This window comes from Epinephelus fuscoguttatus, linkage group LG13 (genome assembly GCF_011397635.1).
Source record: "Epinephelus fuscoguttatus linkage group LG13, E.fuscoguttatus.final_Chr_v1".
Taxonomy (NCBI): domain Eukaryota; kingdom Metazoa; phylum Chordata; class Actinopteri; order Perciformes; family Serranidae; genus Epinephelus; species Epinephelus fuscoguttatus.
In genome coordinates, this window is record NC_064764.1 from 33,456,710 (window position 1) to 33,468,837 (window position 12,128).

General features: G+C 41.7%; 1 protein-coding gene across 1 annotated transcript in view; it reads right to left on the minus strand.

The window, feature by feature from the left end:
- The window catches only part of cntnap5a (contactin associated protein family member 5a), a 185,780-nt gene that overhangs the window by 20,475 nt on the left and 153,177 nt on the right, over positions 1–12,128 (minus strand). The window contains exons 18-21 of the mRNA XM_049595075.1: positions 11,181–11,420; positions 6,771–6,998; positions 917–1,050; positions 14–101 (exon numbers count right to left, since the gene is read on the minus strand). Of these exons, the coding sequence (XP_049451032.1) occupies positions 14–101; positions 917–1,050; positions 6,771–6,998; positions 11,181–11,420 (690 nt within the window). The remainder of the gene's footprint in view (positions 1–13; positions 102–916; positions 1,051–6,770; positions 6,999–11,180; positions 11,421–12,128) is intronic.

The window sequence follows — 12,128 nt, forward strand, 5'->3', positions numbered from 1 at the left end:
TGGGTGGACTTACTGGTGACTTTGCCCAATGTCAGGGATCTGATTAAGATCAGCTCTGCATCAGATGACAGTGTGTACTTTCTGTGGATGTCCTGGTCGATCTGGTTGAGTGGAGAGAAATCAAATAACAAGGCAATTACAAGAAATCCAAACCGAGGTAACACCAGCAGCAGCGGCAGCACATTTCAATACATTATAGATTGTGCATTGTCTTCTCCTACAGCTTCATACAAAACCATTATCTGCCCACAGTTTGCTTTGAAGTGATTCAGACCTTTCACTTCTGCACCGCCACGCTGACTCAGTTGCATCACTTAACTTGATGATCCGCGATAAAACACTACAGGATTCTGATTACGTCCAGCGTTGTTATAAAAGGCCGGCTGATGACCCGGCTCAGAATAGATTTCACTGCAGTAAGACATTAATTTATTATGTACTGTCAAGTGTTTGAATAGCAGCAATAAGAAAATTCAATTGTAGTTCCTGACTGACATGATAAATTGTGTTATTGTATTGAATTGGATTCATTTATAAATGTGTTGCACAGTTATTGTTTGTTGGTTTATAATCTTGGAACACAGCGGGCCTTTCTATTATTTTACATTGTGGTAATTTAAAAAATCTGCATATTAATTTTAACAAAGATGCTCATAGTCAGCAAAGACAAAAAAACAAACATTTAAGCTCCACTCTCCAGCCACTGAGGAAGCTTTCCACCACATCTTACAGCCCTTATCAGCAGATGGACTGCTTGGCAGCCAGACCAGGAGTTTCATTTATAAACATTGCATACGCACAAAACCAGGCCTGAAAGACGCGTATGCCACTTTCCATGCAGAAGCTGTGATCTATAGATGCAGCCTTGATGGGAGAAACTTTTTGAGAAGCCTTTCGGAGGGTTTGTTCTGCTCACCTGTACGTAGAGGTTTTTCCCCACTCGGTGGATTCTGATTCGATGGAGTCGTCCATCTGCCAGGTTACTGAGGACGGGGCTGAACACATCTGGAGTCCTGTCTGTCTGAAGGTGATACCAGATCTGCAGACTCCCTGGACACAAAGCATGAAAACACAAATAGTGCTCTCCTTTAAATGGACCTCTACACAAATCCCTATCTGAGCGCTTCATGACGAGTGATTCACGATTGCGCTAAATGTAAATTTAAAAGCCAAGGACTCAAGTCCAGTCCAAAGATGTGAAAACCTCACTTTGGCTTCAAGTGTGCCACCATTGCTGTATAATGGCAGCTTGGAGAGGAGAATACACCTCTTTACTGAAATGATGTGGCTGCTCATATATAAATAGAGCGCTATATCTAAACTTCTTCAATTGCCTTTTGAGATATACAAATATTTATCTCATAGCTCTTCGCTCCCACACAGAACAAGTCAATATGTGCTCAGTGTTCCTCCCACACGCACAATCGCTGCCAGATCAAAGAGTCAGATAGCTATGCATTGTCAAGTGGAGCTGGGTCAATATTACAATTCCCGGTCTGTAGGTGAAGAGCTTTGTGTAGTGATTCATTTCAAATCCTGAGAGTGCTCCTATAGATGAAGGTCACTGTGGATGAAGTGTCTCCTCTGCCCTTCAGTGTTTACAGAGAGCCGAGGAACATGGGAGTTCTGATTTAACACAAAAGAGTGTCTTAGGACACTGACACCGACTCTGACTAACAACTGCACTGTCACTCAATATGATACTCCAAAGTTTGGATACAGCTTAAAGGCTGTCAGCTTAAAGCTTTGAGGCCTTTCTTGTGTCAGGAGCTGAAAACGCTGAGATACGGCGTTGACAGCAGGGAAATATTCTGTAACAAGTGAGGACCTTTTTCTGAAATTTTCTCCAGGCTTAAAGTGAAACAGTTTGGTCCAAGCACCATGGATCTTTTTATCTTTATTCTTTTATTGTTTTGTTTACTGTCTGAGGTCTTTTGAAAAACGTTTTACTCTGGATATACAAGGACTTTTATTGTGCATATGGTGTGGTTTAATGTACCGGACTGTAAGACTCCCGATGAAGAAAGATGCAGAGGAGGAGCAGAACCGTGGAGGTTAAATCTATTCATTAGGCCGTAATCACTTTGCACAAAGTTGTGGGGGCGGCTCTGGTATGATATTCATGCTGGCAGCTGTAGCAGCAGTAGGATGCACATTAGCTGCCTGCTCACTGTCAGCCTCAGTTTTTGTTCTGCTCAACACCTTACAACAGGAAGATAAATTTGAGGTGTCCCTAAAATCTGATTTTGAGGTTGTCAGGTTGTTGTGTGTTGATAAAATGACCCCAGACGACCTGAGATACCCTTAACCCTGCCTAACCCTCACCCTTAACCCTATTCGCACAACGTTTTGACAGGCATGTCTCTGCAATAGCCTCTTACTGGAGGTAAAAAAAAAAAAAAACCTACTACAGTAGCTGAAGAGCAACGGGTTTATGATTGAATCCTTTTTCATTTAAGTGGATTCCACTTTTTCCCACCTATAAATGACGATCTCCGAGTGAACTATGGTGTGTGCCGTTCGGCGGTGCAAAACGTAAAGTGGACCAGGCCACTGTCAAGGAAGCAATCTCCTGGGCCTGTGTAATTATGCAAAATGATTTGGTAACCATGGCAACGGAATTGTGTCAGCCTGTGAGTGCAGGGATTTTCCTTGATAATCTGAAAAAGGGGTTAAAACAGAGGACAGAGGTGTGTTGAGCGTGTGTCCTTCCCCTCAACCCCCTCGTGTCTTGTTTTGGCCCTGTTTCTGTCAGTCTGTCATTATTTGCAACACGTGAGAGCCAGTTGACTAAAAATGCTCATTACCAGCTACTGCCTCATGAGCTCTTTGTCACCAGACAAGTTAAACAGAGTGTGACTTATTATTCCAAAAACATGTTTGTACCATCGACCTCTGTCTCGCTGCTAACCATGTCTCTGTTGTGAAGCTGTTTTACCGTCAGACAGGAGAGTTCAGATTGTAAGTGCTGTTTAAAAAACATTTAGTTCAAAATGTGCACAATGCCTAACCAAATACATGGAAAAATAATTTAGTTTATCAAGTTTAAAATGCTGTATAAAAGGTATAATGTTCATGATTGCAAAAGTTGAAGCTAAGGCATTAGTTCATTGTTTTTTATTTCTGTGGAACTAATGTCCGTTGTCAGGCGTGTTGCTATGGCGGACTTTGCTATGGGACAGTGTGAGAATGTCTCGTTAGACGCGACTTTTGTTTTGTTACTGTCTGAGGTCAAAGCTGACGGTCAGAGAGATGGCTGGAGAGACGTTCCAAGAACTTTAAGAGCTTTGAGAAACTCTTTTCATGACAAGCAGCCAACAAGGTGTTTTATTTCACTTTCTTTCTCTTTGCGCTGACCGCCATTTTGTCTCCTTTTCTGTCATGTTACACTTTGTACAATGTATTGATGCATTCTCTGTTATGTTTACTCTAAGTAAGTTTTCACAGCACGACAAGGAGATGCTTCAGAGAGAAATGCCCAAATAAACGCCCGTTTGAGAGAACCAACCTGTGTCTGTGTAGTTGTGAAACGAGCTACACAGATAAAACTGTATGCTGACGACACACAGCTAATAATCTTTATAAGATACACCCCATTTTGGACACTGATTTCTCAAAGTAGGGCTGACACAAAAATCGTAAAACTGCAATCCCTAATTAGCCCTTTTTACACAGAGATTGCACCATTGGGTCGCTACGAAGTCCCTTTATGCCGCCTATGCCTTTTTACCCAGAACCACACAATGGCAGCATCATTCTGCTCCATTGTGTGAGATAAGACAGCAACCTTGCATTGTGAGAGCAAAGAGGTATGATGGTTGTGACACTTAACACAACAGCGTCAGCCTCTAGTGTGATATATAACATAATGTGTTGGCAGCACTTTATAAACAGTAACAATGGCAACAATCATTTACAGTCCCTGTCATATTGCAGCTGATCTTGTCTTCTGCTCCAGAGCTTCCAGAACTCATTGTACTTCCAATTTGCGGACATTTTCAGTTACTATTCTTTGTCTTCGAGTTAGCCACTAACAGCCACTTTTTAAATCTCCCACGCCGGGTCACGTGCATAACACGTCAACCCAAGATCCCCTCCTGCCGGGTGTCCCTTTGCATCGCTTTAGCACTGTCATCACGCTCCGTTCCTGACTCAGAGGTGAGACAACTCTGTTCCCCCATTCTGTGATTGTACCTTTTTGTACAGAATGGCGAGGTGGCAAAGTGGCATGAAATTCCCACTTTCAAGAGGCAGTGTAAAGGGGGCTATTGAAAGCCAACCACAAAGGGTAGCAAATAACCGCTGCAACTGCTATGTTCATGTTTTTTTCTTTTTTCATGGCAGTGACGCACAGCGAGCAGGACGCGATCTTGGGCGGCACAGGTGTGACATTTTGACGATGTGTTACATGTGCGACCCCTGATACAAATGCCAGCAGGGTGATATGCCATTTAGTGTCTATTCTGCACTGAGTGCTACATGATTTTTCCTGGTCGCTGAGAGTTGAAATATATTCGACTTGGATAAAACGCTGCAGCCAATTGTCACTGTCACTTATTGGCTGTCAAATCACAATGGTGGAGGGGCTGGACAAAGAGTTTACCACAAAGACCAGCTGTCACATCGCTAAACAACAACAACAATGGAGAGGAAATTACTTCTGAACCCACACAGACTTCTGGGTCCGTCCTCTCTCCCTACACGCTTCAGCCTTCCCTTCATCCAGAGCAGGTATTCTACCTTTTGCCGACATTTTACTTCTGTGGATATTATGAAAGTATCATAGCAACCAGAGAAACCCAGGTTAAAAAATGCTATTGCCCTTGTTGCGCCTCGCTGCCCCTCTGTGTTCTTTATTTAACAACGAACAAGTATTTAATTTGTTTAAAGACTGTGTGATCAATATGCTTAATAACAGTCCAACAATAAAGCTTATTTTCAAAACACTAAGATCAGGATAAATGAAGTAATTTGCAAAAACAACAAAAATTACAGTCCCTGCAGAGCCACTTTAATGACAGCAAATTCCTTCACTGTGACGGCACTAACTCTAACATAGTAACAACAACTTGCTATTGGTCCACAGCGAAAATCTGCCGGTCTAAAGTCACCAAGTTGAAATTGATTCACTGATTCCACATATAAAGCGCGACAAAATAATCTTAAATGTATACTAAGCAGGATTTCCTAAAAAATAGTGCACAGACTCAAACAGAATCCCTCTCAATCATCACTTCTGACCTGGGAGAGGTTTGGGGCAGTGTATTTATCTGCAGAGACTCTGCCTTCTGCCTGTATTTTCTGATTTTCTTTTTATTCTAATGTATTGGGAATGTTTCTGGGCTTTTATGCCTTGGCCAAAAACATCACGCAGGTGAGGTCTGGACTTCACAAAAAGATAGTGATCGGGTAGTAGCAGCACACATCCAAGAGAAAGCTATAAATCAGCAATGAGAAAGACGCACATATGGCGAGGCGGACAAAACTTGTTTCAAGAACAAGAGTGAATCTGCAGTTGGCTTTCACTTTCACTGTCAAGCTCTGGGGGAGAGGATGGGGATGCAGAACACATATAGTTGGCCTGTTCTCTGTCAGGTGCTGGCTGTTAGCTTAGTTAGCTGCTAAAGTCCCGGCTTTTCCATTATGACAAATGTGACATTCCTACAAGAGTAGCTTGCAAAGTATGTACAAGCAGTGTAGGCAATTGTTAAAACAGTTGAAAGACGACCCGGGACTGTTTCTGTGAGTTTGTTTTACAGTGATAAAATTAAAATTACTGTTAAAAAGAGTCTGATGGATTTGATGATAGCGATTTTGGGACTGATTCTAGTTAAACAAAGAGGATCCTATTCTTTAACAGAAAGGTCTATCTCTGTTGGGGTCCTTTGAATTATCTTGTTAGATACTAAGAATAACAAGCATTTGAACTGCAGCCTGACCACTGCTCTCATTCAATACTGGACCAATTTAAGAAGAAACTCTTGTTCCCATTTGTCACATTTACACAAAAACATGTGAAAATAGGGTCCAAGTTGAATTTTTTTTTTCTTAATTATGTTTATTTTATTTAATTTGACATCCAGAAAGCCACACAGCATCTCTTCAGCATGGTAAATAATGCTTTGTTTCCCCCTCGGTGTAAAGGGATGTGATGTTTTGTGGACGTTCCCAAAAATACCAACCGTATCTATTCCTGAATAATATACCTTTTAAAAAAATAAAGAAAAATGATAAACATTTGCGCTGATTTACTTTGCCTTTGTGAGCAAATCCACAGATTGCCTTGTGTGTTACTAAATTATTGAGCGTGTAAGAGGAGAGCCTGACACCTGGTTTAGTCACCGAGCTACTTAACTGGAAAACGTTTTGATCCCTTGACTGCTCGTCCCATGAACAACCCTCAAAACATGCAATATTTTATCTGTCAGGATTTGAAACGGCTGAGGACAAATACCTGTATAATCTGACATTGAGATGCAGATGTGATGTTTCATAACTGGAGCTGTTTGCAGCACTGCTTTGGTGTAACGAGGTGGAGGAATGTGTTTGCTTTGAATGCAGCTGCTAAATCTATTCGGCAGGCTGCGTAGGCTAAATTACATGTTTTCTCTATGCCTGTGATGAAGGCTACAGATAACATTTAAAAAAGTATAGAAATAAATGCTATAAATGTGTGTGTGTGTGTGTGTGTGTGTGTGTCATTGCTGTAAGTTATTACTGTGTGGCAGGTCGTTTTTCTCTCACACTATTAATGTAAAACCTGTGTGTACCGTTCTTGGCCAGGATGACAGCGATGTACTGCTGGCTGAAGGTGCTGACAGTCAGCAGCATGGCCGGCCTCTGGGAGGTGACGAAGCTGAAGGCCATGTCCTCTCTGGCCCTGCTGCTGCTTTCTGTGGAAACACTGGAGGCCTGCGAGCTTCTGTTCTGCATCACTGAGAAGGGCTCCTGGAAGGTGTAGGTCACTGAGGACTCCATGTCGAAGGACACCGACACCTCTGCACACACGGGGACAAAGAGGAGAAAAAACAGTTTCAGTGCCGTGAGCGCTGTAACAACTCTTTTTGAAACAAGATTAAAAGACTGAAACTCAGCTCTCGGCCTCCAGAGGCAGCGATGTTCATTACACCTCAAAAAATGAAAGTGCGAGCTGGAAACACAACCTAATCAAAAGTGGGGTAAAAAATGTAGTTCGTGCCCAGTGGGTGCAGCTACAGGGAAGACACTGTTAGAATGAGAATCTGTCTTTCTTCCGAGGCTCAGCGATGTGTATATGCAGCTACATGAGAACTCTGTGGGCAGGTGGGTTTATGATATACCTATTAAAAATATCCAGAGATACGCATTAGTCTCCATGTTGGAGAGAAAGGATGCAGCAAAGCTTGTTGTTGTCATCTGTGTTCTTTTCTGCAGACAGAAAACTCCTGTTCCCTATTTAGCATTTAAGTCCTGGTAAAAACAACGTTCTCTCATACCTAGATGATAGAAATGGTCAATTTCCACTAAATTTTAAAATGACTTATGTGACTGGCCCCAAAACCATAAATTCTATCTCTTTAACGGTTGCAGTTTTAAACACCTCCTTAATATTATGAAATTATCACAGGTCTGCCCCAAGACTACCTGGTTAGGTTTAGGCAACAAAACTATGTGGTAAGATTTTGGAAAAACATCATGGTTTGGCATTTAATAAGTTCTTTCATCAGTAACGTAACATGATGTAAGTCACATGACATACGCTGCTAGTGTAGCATGCTACATATACGAGCATAGGCTACGTTGTCATAAAAGGACGTTGACTTTGGGACGTTAACTTTGGGACCTTAACACCGGTTTCCTGGGTGAAAGTCTTTGGTTTTTTGACCTATCCACCACCTCTCCCAACTAGGTGGGCAATATGGCTCGTGATATTTCAAGATACTTTTGTGATAACGATATTCTTGACGATATGACAAATTAGTAAAAATATATATCACGTAGGTTTACATTACGACACCAACTCCTGTGTGCGCACGGCGAGAGAGGAGAGGCAGAGACGCTGTGCTGCTGCCAGAGGAGCCGCTGAATGAGTTCCCTCTGAGCGGTGAGTCACTAAAAGAGTCTGAGAAGTCCGGGGCTGTTCATAAAACATTCAGGACGCCACAGTTGAGTCGGGAATAACATTATTATCAGCCATGCTTGTTGTTGCCGTGGGTAACAGTATGACATCAATGTCAACAGGTACGAGTACCACAATATGAATTTTCATATGGTGTTATCTTGAATGAAGTGATATGACACACCCCTACTCCCAACCAACTAATCGTGGCTTCTAAATATTTATACAACATTATGAGGACTTTGCCACATTTTATGCTACGTTATGTCACTTCCTCCTCTGCTCCTGTAATTATAACTACACACACTCGAGGGCGGGGCCTTAAAATAAGTATGGGTCGTAATAAGCTGCTTGCACAGTCGTGTGGTCATTTTTCACTGAGAGCGGGCTCAGTATAAAGTGTTGTCCTGAAGGCACAGTAACCCCCTAAATCAAAATATATTTTTTTCTTCTTACCTGTAGTGCTGTTTATCAGTCTACATTGTTTTGGTGTGAATTGTTAAGTGTTGCAGGTATTGGCTGTAGAGACATCTGCCTACTCTGTGTCTGGAACTCTTTATCGTTTTTACTACTTTAACTTGCACCCATAAATCTCAGGTATGCAGGCTCAGGGACTGAGCTGTGCTGTATAAATGTTTGTGTTCTTTTATAAAGTGTTATTTATGTTGCACCTTGATCCCAGAGACACTCAACAGCAATGTGTCTTTTCAGAAATTGTGACCTGGTTACTCAAGAACAATCCGCAGACCTTGTGAGCAGTTTCATGTAGGAACTGTTTTCTTTCTACCAATCATGGCAATGAAAGGAGCATACATCTACTGCTAGCTCACCTAGCACCTCTGAATAACTCTAACTTTACATCTCAGCACGAGCCTTTCGTCCATGAGTAGATACACGCTTCCTTCTGCATGGTGATTTGGATGGGAGGTGTGGTAATACATCCTTTGCCCGTTGCCAAGCAGCCAACTCTGCATGGGTATGTATGCAATCTCTGTTTTATTCACAGCATGGCAAACTTTGTGTTGCATGGCTTGTGTGTTAGTGCACATGACCATATTACTGACCTGTAACTGCAGCTTTTAACATTTTATTAAGATATACACAATGACTATTGTGTTTTATCTGTGTTTACTATTGCTGCTCTGTGTGTCTGCATGTAATCTTAATCTGTGTGTTGGTGCTTCATGTTGCTTCCATGTCTGTTTGTGCGAACATGCTGTTTGTTGTTGCTGTGTTATTGTATTGTATTGTACTGATGCTCTGCTGTTGTTTGTTGCCCTGAACAGCTTGTGTTCTGTCTTGAGATTTTCTGTTTGCTGTAGTTAATGCTGTCTTTGTCCTGTGAATTTTATTCTTTTATTGGTTCCAAAACATCTTGTTGAAAATTAGCCAGCTGGCTAACACTGGCACATTTACAGAAATGTTGATTAATGTGCACTGACCTTATAAAGAAACTAAATTAAAGTACAAAGAAAATAGTTCCTGCGTGAAACTGCTCTCAACAAGGTCTGTGGATTATCTTGAGGAATAGGGTCATGATTTCTGCAAAGAAACATTGTTTTTGAGTTTTTCAAATGTATTTTTTGTGCCATCTAGTTTCATTATACTGGAGAGAAGGCAGACATCTCTACAGCTGATATCTCCAACATTCGGCAACTCACACTTAAATAATCTGGATTAATAAACAGCACTACAGGTAAGAGGAAAAAATATGTATTTTTGATTTTGGAGTAAACTGTCTCTTTAAGGATAAACTCTTTGTCTTTGTATAACACAGACTTGGTGGAGAGATATAAATGGAAGGTAGATTTATGCTTATCATGCACACGCACTACTACAAATATGAAGCAAATACATCAAAGCACATTATTAAACTTCACAGAAGAAAAGACAACGACTCCGAAATAATATTGACAACAAACCAGCGCCTGTGAAGGCACCACAGGGGATTCAAGTGTTGTCGATCAATCCCATTCATACCAGTGTTACCTCCACAAAACTCCCTTAACAAGCAACTTCAAGTGTATTCTGTGTTTTCTTGTGCGAAGACGCCAACTTTCTTATCTTACAAATTAAATACAGCGCTCCTGCAGTTAAAAGTGAGTGGGTGGAAGGGTGGAAGCAACAGTGTGCCAACATACCAAGACACCATTGCATCACTGTGTTGATTGACACTCCTGCAATAACATATTTTTAATAAGAGTGCCTTAGTAGTACCACAGTCTCTGCTAGTGACACATACACTGATAATCTCCAGGCAACTGCTGCATATTATTGCCGTGGTAAAGTACTAATATATGTATAAATAAACACTAGGAAATAAAAGTGACAGTTTGCTTTGCAAAGAGGCAACGCTCATTGTTTAATCATACCCTCTCTTTTAATGTGGAGTGCTTCATTATGTCAAAACTTCAGAGCTTTGAAAATGTGCCATCGTATTATCATACAACTGAAAAGCATTTATCTAAGAACTGCATTTTACTGCTGATAGTTTAACTCCCACGGAGAGACGGATCAAAGGGAGAGTCTATAACCTACAGGTGACATATCTGATAGGCGCCACAACAACACAGCTAACTGTGGTAAGATCCAAGTTGTAATAAAGCGGGAATATCTTTGAACAGCAGTCGGATTAACTGTATCCTGGCAAGAGTGCCGCGTTCATATTTAACACACTGAGCAAGAGGAAACAGTGTAAATAGTGCAGTGTGGTCCGTTGCATTTGCAGCCAAAAATTTCCACCTCTTGTCTCTGAGAAACAAACTATTTTCCTCTACCCATGTATATATGGCTGTTTGTTCAGCCGGCTGCTCTGCTGGGTTTAGTTGTGTTGGTGCCTGTGCTCTGCTCTGCTCTGCACTCGCATACTGCAGGAGATAATTTGCTCTAATGCATTTTAAATGTTCTTGGAGTCTGGAGCCAGGACAAGTATTAATTGCCTCTTGCATTACTTGCATTTTTATTGATGCGCTCTAATGGAATAACCTTGGCAATGATCGATTATTTATTTGTTGTAATCAACATTAACCTATAAAAAGAATGACATTAAGAGCAAAAGCTTTTGTTGTGGATCAGCGTTCACCTTGGTTACAGGTGGTCCCTCCGTAGGCGGACTGAGAGCAGTCGCACACGTAGCCGTTGCTCTTCTCGATGCACCTCCCCCTGTTGTGGCACAGGCTGCTGGAGCCGCTGCAGTAGCCGGGACAACCGGAGGTCACCCCCGGCGTCATCTTGGCCCTCTCCTCCAGATCAAAGCTCACGCCGTTGACGGTCAGAGTCCTGATGCAGCCTAGAAATCCTCTCTGCTGGGACGCCGTTCCTCCTGAGACGAAAAGAGCCGTTAGTCACATCTAATGCTCGCTGGCTGCGCTAAGAAGCAACTCTGATGATTTTATAAGCGTGATCCCCTTTAAGGCTGATGAGGATTTACGACAAACATTTACTTAATTCCAGTTTGCATCTAGGGCAACTCTGTAGGCGCTTAAGCGTGTGAAACCTCATTAAGACTAAATATACGGTGTAATGGCCTAGACAGGTTTGCAAGAGACATCGCAGTGAGATGCACATGGAAAACAAACATTTTTGACATGCTGACAGCTGCTAATTTACGCTTCACAGTGGTGGGAGACGACTTTTGATGGAAATGTATCACATTGTTATGTCTATAATTTATCCCAGAGAAAAACAACATACAAACAGGTGGGTATAATTTCCTTGTATGATCCCCTGAGGCTGATAAATTACACTTGTTAAATTGAGCTTCATTATAAGTTTCTGAATTTGTCTGACATATGTCTGGTTGTGTATTTTGATGGCACGAACAGCAGGAATCCCACACATACTGATGTCACTACTGGTAACACCTGGGAGCTGTGTGACATCCTCCTCGATCCATTTCTCATACATGCACAGGCTGTTCTCATAAACTGTTTGTTTCTCCTATGAAAAGTAACACATCCAAATTTGTACATATAACATGTAATCAAGTTCCAGTATTTCATGCCTATCCCACGTGTTTTGGAAGGCTGCG